General features: G+C 38.8%; 1 protein-coding gene across 2 annotated transcripts in view; it reads left to right on the top strand.

The window, feature by feature from the left end:
* Window positions 1–19,168, top strand: part of LOC139733140 (SNW domain-containing protein 1-like) — a 132,794-nt gene extending 113,626 nt beyond the window's left edge. For both annotated transcript variants that reach the window (XM_071643980.1, XM_071643982.1), the window contains exons 11-15: window positions 3,960–4,095; window positions 4,844–4,943; window positions 13,527–13,650; window positions 15,777–15,940; window positions 16,504–19,168. In XM_071643980.1, coding sequence (XP_071500081.1) covers window positions 3,960–4,095; window positions 4,844–4,943; window positions 13,527–13,650; window positions 15,777–15,940; window positions 16,504–16,717 — 738 coding nt within the window. In that variant the 3' untranslated portion in view covers window positions 16,718–19,168. The remainder of the gene's footprint in view (window positions 1–3,959; window positions 4,096–4,843; window positions 4,944–13,526; window positions 13,651–15,776; window positions 15,941–16,503) is intronic.
* Window positions 19,169–20,612: the final 1,444 nt, after the last annotated feature.

Below are 20,612 nucleotides of genomic sequence, written 5' to 3'. Positions count from 1 at the left end.
ATCATTCTTCTTGAAGAGGCCTTCGGTAAAGTCTTTGCTTGGAGTCTTCCTTTTGTTCTTAGGTTCCCTGCGAGGGCTGTCTTTGAACCCTTGGCCAAAGCTTTTCTTTAGAATCTTACTTTGAAGACGGTCTGCCTGATTGCCTTTGCTTCATGTCATTGAGTCTGTTCCATGTGTGGGTTGTGTATGACCAGGGACATATTTGTTGGGAACCTGCATGGGTAAGGCTGATCCCTAGACCAGGTTTTCTTCCAAAAATCAGACCGAGTCTTCGTAACCAGTAGAGACTTTCCTTCTGAAGTTCTCCTTGCATCCCTCTCTCGAGGAGGACAAAACCTGGTGTCCCGTGCGCGCACTAAAAGGTATGTGGCAAAGATGAAATCATTACGAACTTGTCTTCATTGTTCGTGTCCACTGTGGTTCTGTTTTGGCGCAGTATCAGTAGCTACTATCTCCGGTGATTAGTTGACTGTATGAGGATGGCTGGACACAAGAGCACTCGGCTCTTTGCGGACACTGTTTAAAGGGAGTCTCTCCCCTAAAATTTAAATTTGAGAGGTGTGAGAGCATGTCCTAAGAATTCTAGAGAAAGTTCTGTCCCATCACAAAAAATGTCCCAAACTGTGAAATATCAATTTTAATAAATTAATTTTAATAAATCAGCTAGTGCGTGCTGCAATAGTAGCCAAATCTGAAAATAGTAGCCGCGCGTAGACCATTGGTGTGTGCACATTTTTCGTTCGCCTCCGTCTGCACACAGCTATATCGAATATTGTGTATCGGTATCGCCTCATCGAGCTTTGGGAGATCCATAACGCGGCCTATTGGTCCAACTCGAATTCTTTCATTTCTTGTTTCCTTAAAGACATAGTGGTAAAGGAAGCAGCTTTCGGAAGGGCTGTCCTTGAGATATCCGCAGCAGGCACTACTGGTACTGACACTAGTGCCCACAAGTCCTCACATTAATGCCATCTTCATCTCGTTTCCAAGCCTCCCACTGTTGTAGTTCGTGTCTGTGCTAATCAGCATTGGTTATGTGATTTAAGCAATATATTATGATTATCCGAAGGGATACATCTTATATATGAGAGGAATATCTTTAAGTTACCTTTTGAGCTTCCCACCCACCTTCCCCCTTTGGGGAACTAACCCTACATTGGTAGGGTTAGTTTTTTATTTATATATGCTTATCCAGTTATGGGAGAAAGTGTTGGGGGCTGATGTCAAGGGGCATACTAGTTTTGAACGCAGTCGTTTTTTAGTTTTGGGATTATTTTTACTTGTACATTGTAGATAAGGCTAAAAAAAAATGGTTTGTTTGCCCTTCGCGACCGACCGAGAATCATGGAAATCTCAGGTCGGGTTTCTTTTAATTTGGTTTTTTTTTTTTACTCTTTCAAGTTTAATTTTCCCATAAATGTCATCTTCTACAAATGTGTGAATGGTTTTAAACCCAATATTATCCATTTTAAGCTGAAGAAAGAATGAAAAAAAAAGTCTAAAAATGTTTTTTCATCACATCACATCACATCACATGTACAAGCATATTAAAGCCGCTCGGGGCAGCCGGCTACTTTTAGCATGTACTGCATGCTAGCTAGCTTTTTGGCTCACATGCGTGCACGCACGCACACGAAATCCAATCAATGCATGCATGTGCATAGCTAGCTACCACGGCAGCACGGTGTAACAGCCAAGATGGCTACTTATGCAGTATCCGTACCCAGCTGTCATGGCAGCAAAACTGTGTGGAGTTTGGTCGCCAGCATCTCACTGGAAGGTACTTTTTTTGAGCTGTTTGCTAAGTTCAACAAAGAAGAGTTACAGACCGTTATAAGTATTTGTCATTTAGTGTTTCTGCCTCTCCCATCGGGCCCTGGCAAGACGTTAGTTTGAACAAATCGCTTGGAGAGCAGTGTTGAACGTAATAAATATGCGCCCTAGGGGTCTATTCTGTTCAAAGTTAAACTCGAAATCGAAGAATTGCCAGAAACGAATCATGCTGCAAATGCACTGGAGGTGTTAATGCAGTCCGCCAAACAGCGGACACAACCCCAAAGGAAAAATGCAGACCCAGTATTAAAAACAAAAACAAAACAACAAAAAGACCTACCGACCCTTTTGGGTTTTGACAGTTAACCCTAAAAAGACGGGGGGGGGGGGGGGGGGGCCCTAAAAGGCCCCCCTCGACATTTTGCGCAATTACTCTGCAACACTCAATGCTCTCGCCGCGATGCTCTATGACTTTTTTCTTTCGAGTTTCCCGCACATTTTGACATCAAATTTGTGACGCCCGGGGGTACGGTTCTGAAGTTACATAACTTTTTGTACATGCACGTGAGGCCGAAAATGGCTCAAAAATGTGATTTTGTGTACAAAGTCAATGCAAATTGAGTTTTTTCACATGGTTCACATAAATATGCTTATTTTTACTCTCAACGGCTAAAATTAATTTGTTTTAGGAGTATCATGCTTCATAAAGTGTCTGCCTCAAATTTTGTTAAAAAAACAACAACAAAAACAAAAGGTCGAAAAAACAATGAAATACATAAGAAATTCATGAAACAATAAAATAAATAAGAAAATAATTTTGATACCGATTTTTTTTTTCAAGTACATTTGCTAAGAATGCCACAAAGAATAATTACACCAAAAATGAGCACTTTTGGAGCTTTATTCACTGATTTAGATCAAAGAGTCTGATTTCCCTCATAAATTAACAGCATGATTAATCAAAATAAAATTAAAAAAGGCTATTTTGGAAAATGTGAATATACCATCTTGTAGATTACATCGCACACTACCATTGTGCAAATTTCCGCGGCCCTTTAGCCCCTCCCCCCCCCCCCCCAGTCTTTCTAGGGTTAAAGGAAAACAAACAACTTTCTTTTTTCTTTTTTTTACCTAGCATTTCAAGTGTCAATATTTCAGACAAAGTAGAATGATGTCATCATATCGTCATCTGAAATCAAAAAAGTGGAATTGAATTTCATGATGCAGTGTTTATGACATTCATTTGTGCATATCCTGGTCATTTTTGCTCCATATTCTTCCAAATTTGGACATGTACTGTGGACATTATTGTCTTTCGAGGCAGCATCATTGTTTTCAGTGTCATGACATCATCATATTGAAAATCGTGTTACAACTGTATAATGCAAAGTGTCAAAATCTACCAAGTTTACTTGTTATGTCTATGGGAGATGATGTTTTTGCCAATGATGCATGGACTTGACAACGTTCTGGAAGCTGTATTTCAGTTGGTTTTGCTCCATTTCCTCTTAAAGTTAAGTGTGTTGTGTAGCTTAGACGACAAGCTTCAGTGTTCTTGCATTTAATCTTTTTGAATGTCTTGATCAGGGTGAAAATTTTGTAGTCTAAAAGTGAAAATGCACATGTAATCGGAACAAAGTGATTGTTAATTTTTCTTTCACATATTAGCTTTTGTTCCTCATGTTTTGATATGCCTATAAGGGTGTGGTTACTTGTTGAATTGATAACACCATACTTTGATGTGTCGATCACAGGTGATCGATATCTGATGACCCACCCAGCGTATCATCTAACTTGTCTTCAAGTGACAAGTTTCATACGTATTTCTTTAGACATGATTTTGCTATTTTGTTTATTCATTGAACAGTACTGAGGACATTATTTTGGGGTAATGTCGCTTTCCTGTATGTGTTTGTGCAAAGTTTTGTTTTTTTTTCTTGTCAAATTCTTCAGAGCTAGCCCATTTAAACTAGACTTCATGCTAACCTATGCTCAGATGCATGCATATGATGATGGTTCCGATGCAAGGATCAAAGCCTCAGTCTCTAGATTTTGTTTCTCTACATTTGCATTTTGAAGCAAGAATACAGATCAGATCAATCTAACAGTTCAATCTATTCATTCAGTTCAGACAAGCATATAAAAGTGGTATGTACGTGTGACCCACATATCCATTTCCTCCATAGGCCCGAGAAGCTGTGGAGATGCGTGCAGTGATGGAACGAAAGGTTGCTCAGAGAGAAAAGGAAAAGCATGAAGAACAGCTGCGTGCTATTGCTCAGAGGGCAAGGGAAGACAGGGCAGGCATCAGATCTGCGATGGGTGAGTAATGAGATTGTCATGGGCTGTAGTGGACAATATGCAAATGTATGTCTTTGCTGAGGATGTTTTTTAGTTTGAGCAAGTATAAAGGCATTATATCACACAGGAGACAAAACAGAAATAAGAATAGCAGGGCAGTCTAATAGTTTGGGAAATTTCATCACTCGAAGGAGCCTTTATTAATTTGTTCTGCAAAGTGATCCTCTACAGAGTTCACATTTTTTTATATCTGCGTCATGATAGATTCTTACCTGTGCCTTTAAACTGCATTTTCAAAATGTTGCCCTCTGTCTCGCAAAGTGAAAGAAGAGAAACAAAGAAAGCCCAGCTGATGTATTCTAAGTAACCCAGATCCCACCCATAACTGCCTTATAAAAACTGCCTGGCAGCAGACATTCTCCCACATTCCTATTGCGACTGTCTCTCGACACCTCGTAATTCTGTGAAGCTCCTGGTGCTTGCACCTTTTTCCAAGCCCCTGTTCCTATTTCAGGTGAGCCTGTTCCTTTTCTAAGCTTTCTAGACCTTAGCTATATTCTTAGGACTATTTTTAGAGCGTCCTGTGTGTACCAGATTTGATTTTGTTTGGTTATTTGGTTGTGTTTTGCTTTTTCTTTTTGGTTGTTGTAAATGGTGACTGCATGTAATATACATCCGAAGGTTTAGGTTTTATCTTTGTAAATACTTTTTGCATAATTAACTTGCTTGTGTTGGTAAATATTATCAAATGAATTGAAAATTTGTCCAGATGCTGATGAAGATGTCAGGGAGCGTGATAAGATCCGTGAAGACCGTCACCGTGAGAGACAAAGAGAAAGAAATATAGCTCGAGCAGCTCCAGACAAGAGGTAAACAGTTCAACCACTTTTGCATGTATGTTGGTAATCTTACAATGAGAAAGTCATGAAAATTGTTAATGCTAGTAGTGTGAAGATAGATATTGCTATTAGTATGATCATTGATGAATCTGACTTTTTATACTGATTTCATTTCATTGGGCTTGGCCTTTCATAATGATATTGATAAAGTAGGAAGTATACAGAACAGAAAATCTGAGAATGAGATGTTTGGTGCAAGACTGATTCAATGATTTGCAGATTTTACCAGTTTTACAGATATCCCATGCAGTTGTTCTATTGTAGATTTTGAAGCAGCCAGGCCACCCTTAGAAAATCCTTAAAAAGTTACAGTATCTACATTTTTAGACTTCTTGGATGAAAATTATCAACATATTACATGTTTTTACCCATACGAGGTAGTTTTGCGAGGCAATAGCAGTTGGTATTTTGCAGGGTCGTGGAGGTCAGCGGGCGATATTAGTGGGTATCACCCTTCTTCCGGGTTTCGCCATTCACTTTACATGTAAATATTCCGGTCGACCACAAAGCGGAGACATTCAAGAACGTCGCTGTGTGTCGGTTACACACACCGTGCAACTAACTATCTCCTACAAGCTATCGTTACTATCTTAAAACGTTAATTTTATGAAAGGCTAAAAGTGATTGCGGAATCAGTTCTTCTGCGTGACTCATGCAGGCTTTTATAATATCATACCAAACTTAAATCGTTTACCTGTATAGAAAGGGCGGGGATACACACGTACTGTATCGCAATCATCCGGATTTGAGAGTGATACACTTTTCTACATTTCTTCATCTATCCCCCGACAAACACCATGGTAATTCAAAACAAACAAACAAACAAACAAACAAACAAACAAACAAACAAGCAGTTGCATTATATCAGAACGTACTGAATGTTTGTGTTTCATGTATGTATAGGTCATCTCTTGAGTATAGTAGGCATTTGTTGTCGTTTTTACAGCGTTTCCTAATAAATGTCTATAGCGAAAACCCAACACAACATTTATCAAGGAGGGAAGGGAACTTAGATTTGAATATAATATATATGTACTTTACAGAAATCAGACATGTAAATAAGGCAATCATATACATCCGCACGGCCGATTGTAATCTCTTACTTTGATTATCAAACATGATCGCCTGCATTTACGTGCTTTTTTTCTAATTTCTTGAACTCTGCCTCATTTTCTCTTTTTTTTTAAACAATTGCTCGAAACATTCAAAAATCGTAACACAGTCTGCTGTCCCACAACATAATATTCCATTTGATTCGTCACTTATTGTTGGTCGGGTGACGCCAAATGTTGGAATCTCGAGCGATGATACACGGCATTTTGTTTGTTGGTTTTCGTCTCATCGCTCAAAAGAATTCTGACTACGATTACAGAGTTATCATCTATAAGACATAACTGATGGTTTACAGAAGTGATCATCAATTCAGTAAGGATTAGTCAAGTGATGAATTCACTTTACCCATCATGTCTAATCGAACTACGACATTGTTTGGGTAACCGTGCCTTTTTATTCTCATAGTTCAAACTTATTCTTGACATAATCAAAACAAATAATTCTTTATATAATTTCTCAAAATACTCAAAAGATGGCCTAAATCAAAACTTTTCTACAAAGATTGCATACGGCAATCTTTACTAGCCTAAACAAGTTTTCTAGAGCTATCAGTTCCCCCTATGACGATGACTTCGATTGCGTTTGAACTTGTATCGAACTACTTTCAAAACAGCTATTACCTTTATAGTTCTATTAATGAACCAGTCTTTTGAATTCATAACCAACATTCGTAATCGTAACCATACAGTAACATAATACTGCATGTCAATAAAAGTTGGAAAATGTAAATGCTATAATAGTAGCGCAACATAAATGAGTAACGATTATCCTCATACATTCTAATTCCTAAGTGATGTCACTACGAAAATGACACATGGTTTGACGACTGCTTCAAGCAAATTAAAAAAGAAAGGAATGGGATATACTTCTAATGATAGTACCACGCCGTACAATGCATTTCACTGTATTTGGTAACATTTGGTTACGTTTCTGTGCGCTTTACGTACGGAAAATAAAAGGCAGATTGATGCGATTAACATGCTAACACACAACGCATTCAAAATGTTTTTTGAAATACACCGTGTACAATATAATGTTTTAGTATACGGTTTGAAACTTTTTAATTTGCGAGTCCTTTATAAAGTTATAAGCAGGGTTATTACATTATCAAGCAAAAACTAAAGTATGTAAGGATTCGGATTTGCGCAGAAGACTAACAGTGCTATATATGGCGATCGTTCGCAACAGAGACAATCCTCTTCAATAGATATACAATATAATTCTGTTTTCATGAATTGAAAGAGAAACAAAAAGAAGTCAACTTTTTAACTTCATTTAGCTTTCTCACCAATTGAACTTGATTTGATCTGCCACGCATGATCGCTGTGTGTTCTATTAATTCTATTAAATTATTTAATCGGCGTGCTTGTTTTTTTATGCAGAATATCACAGGTAAGTTTAATTCATTGAAGTTCATAATGTTTGTACATGTGGCATGTTCGTTGTTTTGTATTTTCATTTTTATAATATATCATGTGTCCATTCTCTTATTTCTGACCACGAAAATATGGCGACTGTTTAAATGCGGAGCATGTACTGGAAAACTGTAATGTCTCCTGCCAGTATAGACAAACTAATTTCTAGTCTATCCCCGCTTGAAATGGAAATGAAATTTAAAAAAAAAAACGAAGTTCGACTTTCAGTAGATTTCAACCGTTTTGTATAGTGCCTGATTCATGTAATGGACACAATTCTTTAGCACATAAGCAATCACACAACTTTCAGGAATAGATGTGTGTCTTGATGATTGTATCTCATGGAAGAAAACTCGTCTCCTTGCCTGAATTTTAGCTTCTTGTTCATGCTTGCGTGAAAGAAATAGTTGAACATCAATCGCAATCATTAAGAGAGGCACATCCTTAGAAATAAGCACAGGACTACTGAGACACACTACGAAACAAAAACGGGCCTTTTATCACTATTGACAACGCATGACATTTAAATGCTTTTTTTTTTCTTGGGGGGGTAATACAATTGATTATTCTGAAGGTGCGTTAATCACACAATGAAATATGGTTCGCTATTAGCTTAGGTTCGTTAACAAGACAATTATATGGGGTTCCTTTCCGGTGGTTCCTTTACCCGAAAGTAATCAAGCAATCATTTTTGCTAATAAGGTTTGTGAATACAAAACGAAATGAAGAAGGCCTAAGTATTAATTCCGAATATTTGTCAGTATTATTATCTATACTCCACTTCTCAAATGTAGAAAGATTGTAACTCCGAAAGTGTTAAAAAAAATCAGCTTAAGCTACAAGTTAATGTTTTTTTTATATGCTATGGTATTACAAAAGTGACTGAGAACAAGAAGTATATTTATGATACAATCATTGTAAACCCAACGTGAAGCTGTCAAGCCTACATCAACCTTTGCTTCTGATACGTATAATATGTGCAGTATTGGCAAGCGTGATAAGCGATAATTACTGTGCACGCAACGCCTATAAAGGAAATGTGCCTAATATGGCAGGAATTCAGAATGTTACGGCTGTATACAGCTGCAGCAGAACAGACACGAAGGCAGTCTTTGATGCTCTGCAACATTACGACCATGTGCGTAATTTGAGGGTTTTTTTAAAAGACGACTATCTTTAATTAACTTCATTGACTTTTTCTACTGATGCTGTCTTTTGAACCCCCGCCTACAATAGGTTCTCAGGTTCTATTTAGGTATTGGTACTTGCATGCTAAACGCATCATCTTTAGTTTCCATTGACAACAACATCGGAGGAGAATGGAAACGATGAATGCCCTCGCTAAAAGACGCTTCTCGGAAGACGCATTGCGTGCCTGCCTACAATAGGTTCTCAGGTTCTATTTAGGTATTAGTACTTGCTAAACGCATCCTCTTTAGTTTCCATTGACAACAACATGGGAGGAGAATGGAAGCGATCAACGCCCTCGCTAAAAGACGCTTCTCTTTTTTTCTTTCAACTGTTTCCTATTGTTTGTGAGTTAAAAACTTGCGGCAAACCACAACGCAGCCGACACACAACGCGTACCGACTCATTCATGCAGCGGCAGCGGCACGGACACAAACGTGCCGAAGTTTACATTCGGGCTGCCGTATTGGTCAGAATCGTTAATGACAGACCTGTCCTGCGATTGGTTAATTATCTTACATACCCGAGCTATCGCCTTATACGGTAGTGCGTGCGATGGAGCGTAAACGCCGTCGCTAAGCAGGACTGTTGTATTGTTTCGTCCCGTGAAAGAAACAGGTTGTGAACTTGAACGTAGCCTGAACTTTGAGAGCGATTTTCTCCGTTAATTAGAAAATGGACTGACATCATAAACGTAGTTAATATTCGTTTTTATGATCGATAGGGATATCGAAATGAGTTGTATTACATATCAGTGTAAAGCTTAGAGTCTGTAGAATTCACTTATAGGCATAACTACGATTTCATTTTTTGCGACTTTTGACTCATTCCGACGGAGCGCAATCACATATTTTGAATGAAAATTATGCAATGATATCCAGCTAACTCCCTCAGCTTTTGAGCATTTGACTTGAAATTTGGCACACGTGACAGCTGTGATATGTAGTTGTGCAAACTTCATTTTTTGTTACCGTATGTCAAACATTGTGTTGCCATGGTAACAACATTTTTTAATAAAAATCATAGAAATTGCCAATTTACTTATCTTACTCTGTCAGGTTTTGAGCACTTGACTTCAGTATGGCACATGTGACTATCAGTGAGCAAAATAGACATTTATTCAATGTTGAACAATACATTGTTATGGTTTCTGTCTTTTCTTTCAATGAAAAGCATACAAAGTATTGCTAGTTAGCTAACTCCCTCTGTGTAAAGTGGGGGTATTAATCACATTGAGTGATAGTTCTAGTTCTAATTAGTGGAATATGCTAATTAGACTTATAAAGATAATTGACTTTATTTTAGGAAACTAAAACCGACTTTGGAAATGATCTGGATAACGAAGCCGCTTTAAGCCTACTTCTAGTCCAGGGCCCCGTTTCATAAAGAGATGTTAGGATGGCAACTCTCGCTGGAATGGCAACTTCCAATAGCAACAGCCAATCAGGAAGCTGGATTCTCATTGTTACCATGACGATTGCTATTCTAGTAAGAGTTGCTATCATATCAACTTTTTATGAAACGGGGCACTGGACCTCCTCTCGCAGTTCTGTGCTGTATAGCTCAGAGGAATCAACAACGATGAATACACGGTGGCTTATTATATTACACAGTGCAGCAGTGTCCGCTACGCGCTGCATGCGCTGTTGCACTGCCACGGCCCAGAACGTTAAGCCTACGCATTTCCAAAAGGGAACCTTGTCATCTAGTAAAATGCTCGAGAGGGATATAAAACAAATATCTACTGCTTCAGAGGGGGATGGTAAAACTATTTGCACCGAGGTGATTTCTCAACAGTGCTATGTCCATTTTTTCTGCCTCCGGCCACGAAGTGTTGCCTGAGGCATTAAGTTTTTGAGTTATCCCTCTTTCCATCCTTCCATCCATTATCAATTTTGTGGACAGCGTAACCAAAAAACCATTTGAGGTACCCTAATAAAACTTGGCATGTATATGTACGAGTTGACGAAGTTGTGCCTATCAACTTTTGGGTGCCCATGCTGAAGGGCAAAGGTTAAGGTCAAAATGCTCACAATTTCACTATTTCCCTTATATCTATGCAATGCCACAAGGTATTTTCTTGATACTTAGTGCATACATGCACTACCAAAAAAAGATTACCCAGAGAGAGTTTCGGGTCATGAGGTCAAAGGTCAAGGGAAAAGATTAAAATTTCACTTTTTTCTCCATATCTCGCAAATGGTTCAAGGTATTGGAACTTCGTACATATGCATGTACTGACTGGCAGTGATTATCTAGGGAATTTAGGGGTCATGGGTCAAAGGTGAGGGGGTCAAAGGTCAAGGTCAACTCCTCAAAATTTCACTATTTTCCCTCATATTTATGCAATGCCTGCAGGATTTTTCTTGAAACTTAATATATACATGTATTACCCAATAGAGATTCTCTGGGAAGTTTGGAGCGGAAAGGTCAAAAGTCAAAAGGTTAAAGCTGAAGTGTAAGAGCTAAATTTCACTTCTTTCTCCATATCTCAAAAGTGACTCAAGGTATCATCATGAAACTCTTTCCATATTTACATGTATCCATGTCCTAACTGACTGTGATTCTCTTTGGAATTTTACATTTCGATGACACATATCAAAGAAAATTTTCTTTTTGAACTCGGTAATCATAATTTTCATCAGTCATTTAACCCTAAAAAGACTGGGGTATTTTGATGCCTAGCAAGACTGGGGGGGCTGATTTCAGGCCCTCCCTCCCCCCCCAAGAGCTTGGCCATTGACCTCGTTATCGCGAGGAAAATTGGCACACGCGTCACCCACAACATTATCTACAAAACTGAATAGGTAATTATTTCACAATTATTCAAATTTATTTTTCATAAATTAATTATATACTAATTTATGCTAATTTATATACTAATTTATGCAGGAATTTTAAAAAATTGTTGATTTGGCTATAAATCTGTAAATAAAGGTCCAAAACTGCTAATTTTTGGGTCTAGGTACTCTTTGTAGGATTCTTAATGAATGTACATCGAAAAAATGGCGGTATCGAAAATGTTATCTTCTGTATCTTATTGTTTTTTAAATTTCTGAAGTATTTCATTGTTTTAGACTTTTGGGTTTTTCATTGTTTTTTTTATGGAAATCATCGGCAACACTGTTCCGATCATAAACAACATGAAATTAATTGATTTTAATCTGCAAAAGTAAAAATAATGATACATTTATGAATTTTGGTTAGAAACAGAATTTGCGTTGGATTTGTACATGAAATCACGTTTTTGAGCAATTTGGGGTTTGTCATGCACTTACAAAATATTGCGTAACTTCTGAACCGCATACCTGGGTGTCACGAATTAGGTCTTGAATGTGAAAAGTTGCGCAAGACTTAAAAGAAACAAGTCGTGAAACGTCGCGGCCCGAGATTTTTATGTTATGGATTTATTGTGAAAAATGTTGGGGGGGGGGCTCAATCAGCGCCCCCACCCCGGTCTTTTTAGGGTTAAGGGGTAAACATTATGTAAGTATTCTTTATTTTGTTATCTGTATGTCAAAAAAAGGTGCTCTGCAAACTTTAAATGTCCTCTCCAACTGATTTTTTTTACACTAATCTCAGCAACCAGTAACCATAGGACATTGAAGCTTTACCTGTAAAAGCACCCTTGATACGCCTATTGGGGACATACAACAAATGTGATTTAACTGATTTTTGGAGTTTGGGATCATTAAATCTTCGCTGTCGTGGGGACTGACTGGGGATTTTTCAATGAAAATTGTGAATTTGCTAAGATAAAAGTGTTTGAAACTTGAAATTTGATACTTTTTCATACTTTACATCCTTCAAAAATCAGCCCCCCCCCCCCCCCCCCCAAGAGCTTGGCGTGGTAGGATGGTTGTATCAGAGGTCCAAGGGCTAGACTTTTGTCACCACTGGCATGTTTCACACAATTAAAAAAAAAAGTTGATCACGTGAAGCTCCAATTTGTCAGATTTTTAAAATTCAACCGTACTGTAATGCACAAACAAAAATATCAGGGAACACAAACAAACTTTTTTTTTTACCCTGTGAGACAGAAGTGCATATCCTTATTGTAAAACCATCCTCAGGCAGAGTACCCTATTAAAGGACAAGTCCACCTTCATATACATGTGGAATGAGTGAATGCAGCAATATAACTAGAACACATCAGTGAAAGTTAGGAGAAAATCAGACAATCCATGCACAAGTTATGAATTTTTATAGTGTCTGCGCAGTCACTGCTGGATGAGAAGACTACTACAGTGTATGATGTCACATGCGTACGATATAAGGAAAATATACAGAGAATTTCAAAAAAATTTTTTTTTTTTTTTAAAGTACACATTTCCTTGGCTTGTCACAGATGTACGTTAAGGGTAATATTATTCTCCTTGCCTTCTGAAAGAGGCAAGTCAAGGGTTCTTTTATTATGCGAGAAAAACGAAAAAATGTTGAATTTCCCTTACGTTGTGCACATACAGTATGACATCACAAGCTCTAGTAGTCTTCTCTCACAGCAGTGACTGAGCAGAAACTTTTGAATGGGTTGTCCAATTTTCCTCAAACCCTCACTGATGTGTTCTACTAATATTGCTACATTTACTCAATCCAGATGTCTATGAAGGTGGACTTGTCCTTTAAGCAGTACCTGATTATGCAGAGGCTGCTGTACCACGTTGAGTATTTTGTGTTGGAATTTGTAAGTATGTAAAGTCAAATCTCTACTAACTTTTGCATGAACACTATTCTGCAGTTTGTACACTACTCATAAATCACAACATTCTGCATGTGTGTCACAGATTTGATGAATCACTTACCTGTGCAAACAAAACTCTGTTCTTCAAACTGACAGGTCACGAATTGAGAGGCAGCGGGAACGTGATGTCAGTGAGAAAATAGCCCTCGGTCTTCCAGGTGCTAGTGGGACACGGTCAGATGATGCCCAGTTCGACCAAAGACTGTTCAACCAGACCAAGGTGTGGACATTTGTTGAGTGTTCACAGATGATATGTTTTACCATATATTTGTTTGAAGTTATAAGTGCTGGTCAATGACACTGGCAATGTACTTTACTGTATCCTACACTAAAGAACACTGATCAGCACATCAAAGTCTTATCACCCAGACTAGGAAGATGATGATGTATCTCTATGTCTCCACCCTGCAGGGTGCCAGAGGTATTTGCCCAAATTGACAAAGGTAATTGTAAGTGAAATCAGTGGTTTAAGTTTAGTCTGTGGATGAACATGGTGTGCGTAGCAGATGTGCCTTGCACTTGACTATGTCAGCATGTGTTTTTTTTGGGTGTCTGTTGGCATACGTGATGTATTGCACACAATAATGCAGTCAAAATTTTCATAATCCAGGGGCTGGATATAAACAACCGTTGTATATTCTGGCCTTCATTTTTGTTGAACCCACCGGAGGTGAGGGGAGATTAAGGGATCGCCTGCGCCGTCCGTCTGTCCATCGTCCATCCGTCCGTCCTTCGTCCGTCCGTCCGTACGCCCGTCCGTCCGTCCGTCCGTTGTCTGTCCGTCCGTAACGCTATAAAAACTTGAATAACTGTACTCTGGGCTTCAATTTGAATCAAACTTGGAGGGAAGAGTGGTCATACAAAGTTTTACCTTTTACCAAGTATGAAGGTCACCTCAAGGTTAAAGGTCACAGGCAGGGGTCAATGAACTTTTAGGGCCCAATGTTAAGTTTTTAGGGCGCGTTTTGATTATGGACCATAACTTTTGATCCGTAAGTCTATTTGTGACCAAACTTGGATGGTAGATGTACATTGGGGAGGTGATGGTCACCACAAGGTCAAAGGTCACAGACAGGGGTCAATCAACTTTTAGGGCCCAATGCACTGTGCATTAAATTATGACTCCTAACTTTTGATCCATAGGTCCATTTGTGAACAAAATAAAAAAAAATAGGTGTTGTATGTTTGTGGGCGAGACACATTACGGCACTTGCCTTGTTAATTTATTGTATCCCCCGAACTCTCGATTTGGCCTCGTCACGCTGCCTCTGCCGCCACTGCGTCCGCCACAGAGATTTGCTTATAAGCATTACCAGCTGAAGTTTTTCGTGAATCATCCTCAAATTTGGCATGAAGGTGCAATATGGTAAAACAAAGACACCTATTGATTTTGGTGGTGGCGCCCTGATTTGTTCCATCTTTCTACACAAAAAGGTGCATTTTCAGGGTGTGCATGATACTGGCTGTGTTTCTTTTTTCAAATTTGGTATGTAAATGTATCATAGTCAAATCTAAACACCTGTACCTATTGGTAGTGCTGCCCCACAGTTCCACCTTTTACAGGGTCAAAGGTCACCCTGATCCAGTCAAAATTTGCAAAAATGCTTATAAAGTTATGCATTAACTTGATTGTTACTCAACAGATTTTATTCAGATTTGCTAAGGAGGTTTATCGGTAGTCATTCTACATGTATGACACAACAGTTTGTGGTGATGGCACCCTCAGTGTTCTGACATGGATGCCATGTCACCTTTTTTTGTATGTGCTCTGTCAGCCACATGACAGCGGATTTTATTCAAACTTGCTATTGAGGTTTATGGGGGGTTATTCTAGGTAACACAAGTTTTCGTTGACAGCGCTCTCATTGTTTCGTCTTCTGTAGGATGCCATGTAATATTTCTTGTATTTGCTATGCCAGCCTAATTTCTTGTTGGATTTCATGATATCTCATGAACAGAGTGAGTACTACACACCTGCTACAGTGAACATGACCCAGTGTATTTGGAGACTGCTACTCATAACCTGTAGTGGCACAAGAAGTGTGTGAAAACGACTTAAAAATGCCAAAAATGCAAACAATGGTCCCCATTTGCCATAACATATAAAATGTTGGCCTAAAAAGTCATCCAAATGGGGTATGGGGGGATGGGTTCGGGGGATACATGTGCTCGAGTGGGTCCCCTGGCCATGTGCTCTAGTTTTTTATGGGGATGGGGGTTGTCCATCCCACTCAGATTTCATCATTGCAATCTAAGTAAAACCTTTCAGTGGATTTTCTTAGTGTCTAGACATGCTACATGAGGTGCAAATGCACTGATTGTCTTTGACTTTTTTTTTCCACCAAGGGTCTTGACAGCGGCTTTGCAGGAGGAGAGGATGACAGTTATAATGTCTACAGCGGGCCATGGAGAAAAGACCACAATGTTGCTGGCAATTTGTACAAACCTAGCAAAAACGCAGACAAAGACGTCTATGGTGACGAGTTGGAAAATCTCATCAGAAACAAAAAGTGAGTTATGTATATCTGTAGTATTTAATATTGTGTTGTTGTTGTTGTTGTTGGTTTTTTTTTTGGTTTTTTTTTAGGGGGAGGGGGAAGGTGCCTCCCTGAGTATAATGCATGAGATGGGGTGAGGAGGGGGAGGGGGAGACAGACAAATCCCCCAAATTAAGAAATCTTTACAAATCTTTTTCTCTCAAACAGTAAATGATAAGCTAAGGTTCAGTGTGTCATCACAGGGATGATAATTTATATACTTGATACAAGAACTCGTGCAAAATCTTGTACCATTGCACCTGTGACTATTCACTATTTGTATATATTGTATTATTTGATCACCAGTTATTTACATGCAAGAAGAAAGATTAGACGAGAAGTGTGTGTGTGTGTGTGTGTGTGTGCGTACACGCTTGTTTGAGCACATTTACATGTGTATAGAGTAGTTTCTGTGTAGGCTGTGGATTTGAATGAATCAGGCAGCATTTCAGTTTTTATGCAAGGAATGTCAAATCAAATTCTGTCTTTTATGTATTAGACACTAAAATATCTCTTTCTACAATTCCTCATGCTAGGTTTGTGCCAGACAAGGGTTTTGCTGGTGCTGACTCCTCTCGGCGTCGTGATGGTCCAGTGCAGTTTGAGCGTGAGGAGGACGAGGACGTCTTTGGTCTAGCCAATTTCTTCAAGACTGTGAAGAAGGCGGACAAGCGGCCAGCAGAGGAGAGCTCCAGGAATCGGGAGGATCATGAGAGGGGGAGCAGCAGCAAGAGGAGAAAAGACTACTGAAGGTCTCAGCTGACCACTGGCCCTGAAGAATGTAAAGTGGAACATACATGTCAATTCTAGTACAGGGGAATCCCATAACGAGGTCATTTGGCCCAGCTTATTTACCTTGTTAATATCCGGGCCCTTGTATCTGCACACTTGGAGCACACCCATATGTGTACACTGTGTGAACATGTTCTGCTTTGAGAAGGTTACACACATACACAAGTGTAGTACAAAGTAATATTGAAAAGCAGGAAAACAGTAAATGTGACAGGGAAAGTATTCTGTCGAAAAGAAAAGGAAAAAAAAACTAGAAATGTCGCTACGGCGACTGGTGTATGCCTCCGCCATAATGCATGGTTCTCCTAACAGGCCTATAGTACAATGTCTTGACAATGTGTGATTGCAGTTTCACACAATTGACAAAATATTAAAATGACAGGTTTGCCACATATGTGCTGAATGTTCACTTTCCCAGAACTAGGTTCAATTGGATGAATGATTGAAATGTCAGAGTGCAGGTATTTTGGGGAACTGATGATTTTTACTTGACTTTTGACCCTTTTATAAGTTTATGCATTGAGTAATTTTCAAGGTATTGAGAAAAAGTATAATTTCAGTATCAAATGGTAAAATAGTATTATCTAAACCTGGCCTTTGACCTTTGACCTCACAGTTCCAAAGAGAATCACTGTTAGGTGGAACATGCATAAATATGTAAGTTTCATGATAATACCTTGAGTTACTTTTGAGATATGGAGGAAGAAGTGCAATTCAGCACTTTCACTTGACCTTTGACCTTTTGACCTTTGACCTTTTGGCAAGAAACTTCCCACAGAATATATATTGGGTTATACATGCATACATCAAGATTTAAAAAAATCCTTCAGGCATTGCATAAATATAAGGAAAGTAGTGATATTTTGAGGAGTTGACCTTGACCTTTGACCCCCTGACCTTTGACCCATGACCCCCAACTTCCCTAGATAATCACTACCCATCGGTACATGCATATATACTAAGTTCCATGAAGATACCTTGAACCATTTGCGAGATATGGAGAAAAACATGAAATTTCAACCTTTTTTTCACAAAATAACCTGTGACCTTTGACCCCGTGACCGTAAAATCCAAACAAAGTATCATCCCCCCAGGATATACCCTCATACCAAGTTTGATGCAAAACCACCTCACGGTTCTTGAGATATCGACAAAAACAAAACGGGACGGACGTACAGACGTACGGACGGACGGACGACCCGAAAACATAATGCTTCCAGCCACTTTGTTGGCGGAGGCATAAAAACACTTTAATTCTTGATGCTTGTGGTCATGTTGTAGAACAGGACCTGCCTTTCCTTATGTTATGTTAAAGAATCTTCACATCTTCTACACATTGTTAACCCGTTTAGGACGGTTTGATTTTGCTATAACACGCATTTCCCATAGACACTTGCCCGAGTATACTCGGGACTCATCCTCAACAGGTTAATATTGTCTCAGTCACACCATACCACATAGTGGTGTAGGCGCAGAGCAATAATGATTAAAGTACAATGAACGAGAAAAATAGGTCAGTATTCATAAATAAGGTGAATCATACATTTCTGGAAGGCTTAAAGGGACTCTACAGTTCTGGTTGAGGTGAGGATTTAGCTTTTAATGTTTTGCGAGATATTCAGAAACCACTTTATGAGATGTCAAAGAACATACAAGTCTAAGGGGAATCAAAAGTTTATTTGATGAAAATCGGTCTTTAAATGGCTGAGATATCCAAAATTAAGGTGAAACAAAGAGATCCTAATAAAAGGCGTGGTCTGTCGCCTTTTATTATTATCACATTGGAATTCTAATGTAAATGAGCTTGAAAAAAGTGCCTGCAACAAATTATGGCCAAAAAAACACTAGAAAACAAAAGGTTGTAAAAACAAAATACATAAGAAATTCAAAAAACAATACAAAACAAAAGAAATTGAATTTGATTGTGCTATTTATTTGCAAGAAAATTGTTCGACATGTCTTAAGGAATTCTGACTCAGAAATTCAGTCTTTTTAACGGAGTTACAGGTGAAAATATGACTTCATGCATAAATTTGCATAATTTACTAAAAATAGGAAATCAATATTTTTCTATTATATGACCATATAATCTTGTAGGTGACATCTGGCTCTTTGGACAGGCAAAATTTGGAACGAGGAACAAAATGAAACGAAATAAGGAAATTTGGAACTGGGGATCAAGCTTCAGCATTATCCAATCATACAGAATTATAGGACTTCACAGTTTGTTCAAATGGCAGGTGAGGGATGGGCAGGAGCCCGAAAAACCCAAACTTAAGTGATCTTGAAAAATCTTCTCAAGAACCAGTGAAGTGATAAAGCTTGTTTTTGCTATGAGGTGAGTACGTTGATGACTTTAGGTGTAAGTTTATAGATGTGGATCCAGGGTGCCCCCTTTGGAGCCGGGGGGGGGGGGGGGGGGGGGGGGGGGGGGGGGGGGGGGGGGGGGGGGACCAAATTGGGGCCCAAATTTTCACATATTTAGCTTCTTTGTAAAAAACTCATGACAGATTTTCTTTGTACTTGGCAGGTGATGAATCTGAATTTGTTCAAATGGGCATCATGCCCTATTTGGTGGCCAGAACCCCCAAATGAGAGGATCTTCATAAGTTCTTCATTTAAATCCAAGAATGCTAAATCTAGTATGCTGTAACTTGTAAGTACGTTAGTGATTGCAGTTTTGAGTATGTTTGTGTCACATCCAGGGGTGCCCCCATTGTTTTCGGGGGGGGGGGGGGGGGGGGGGGGGGACCAAAGTGGGAGCCTATTTTCACATTTTCATATTCTTAAAAATGCATGGTCAAATTTGTCACCAAACACGGCAGGTATTATTGCCAGGATGATAGAATATGCTTGTACAAATGGGCACCATATGTCCCCATGGGGGTCTGCATGGAACCCAAGAGCCCCCAAATTAGATAATCTGAAGAAGGAATTATCATCTTCAAAACCAGAAATGCTTTGAGTAAGGACAATTGTACATCAATAGAGAATATACTTTCTAGTTTATTTGTGCCAGATTTAGGGGTGGCCCCCTTGCAACTGCAACCAAAATGGGGGCAAGTTTTCACATGTTGATCTTCTTTTTGAGAATGCATGGTCAAATTTTCTACAAACTTGGCAGGTGTGTTCATCAGTGTGATAGAATATGCAAGTGGACACTACTTGGGTTAGCACTAGATTTATTGTTTCGCTTGGTAAGCTTTGGTTTGTGTGTGTATGTGTTTGTTTTCTGGGAGGATTTCTGTGGAGCTTTGGTGGCACTATCACATTTTGTTATTTTCCTTCAGCAGTTTTATTGTAATACCTAGCCAGCGTTTTTTTTTTTCCCCCAGCAATCACAGGTTACATTGTTAACTTACTTTCATGATACCGTATCGAAATGTAATTCTAGATTTGAAACAAAAGCAGTGCAAAACATTGTGATAGTATGAAGAAATCTCGGTAAATATATGTCTCAGGTCGCTTGCAGATTTGACTTCGATTTGTTTAGATCAATTTGTAAATACATGTAGTAATTGTAAAAATAAGTTTCCAGTGTACTGAACAGTTGTAGCATGGTACATTATTGTACCATCATCTACATACAAGCACCACAATACAGTCAACCTTGCTTACTTTGAATCAGGGGGTACTGCAGAAAATGGGTCAAATTAAATGTACTTGACAGTCTGCGTACGTCAACTTATCTGACATTGGAATTTTTTATTTGATGCTCAAAATGGTGTGTGTAATGCCAACTGTATGCTTTCTGTTTTTCACAGTTGTGAATAAATGGAATCATGGAAAAAGAAGCTGTTCTGTTGTTGCCCATTTCTATTTTTCTGGTGAAAGATTTGAACTCTGTAACAAG

Source organism: Diadema antillarum, unplaced genomic scaffold, assembly GCF_040938485.1.
Source record: "Diadema antillarum isolate AM-2024a unplaced genomic scaffold, OU_Dant_1.0 seq00000461_RagTag, whole genome shotgun sequence".
NCBI classification, from domain to species: Eukaryota; Metazoa; Echinodermata; class Echinoidea; order Diadematoida; family Diadematidae; genus Diadema; species Diadema antillarum.
The sequence above is the reverse complement of the archived record's forward strand: the minus strand, read 5'-3'. Positions and strand labels throughout refer to the sequence as shown.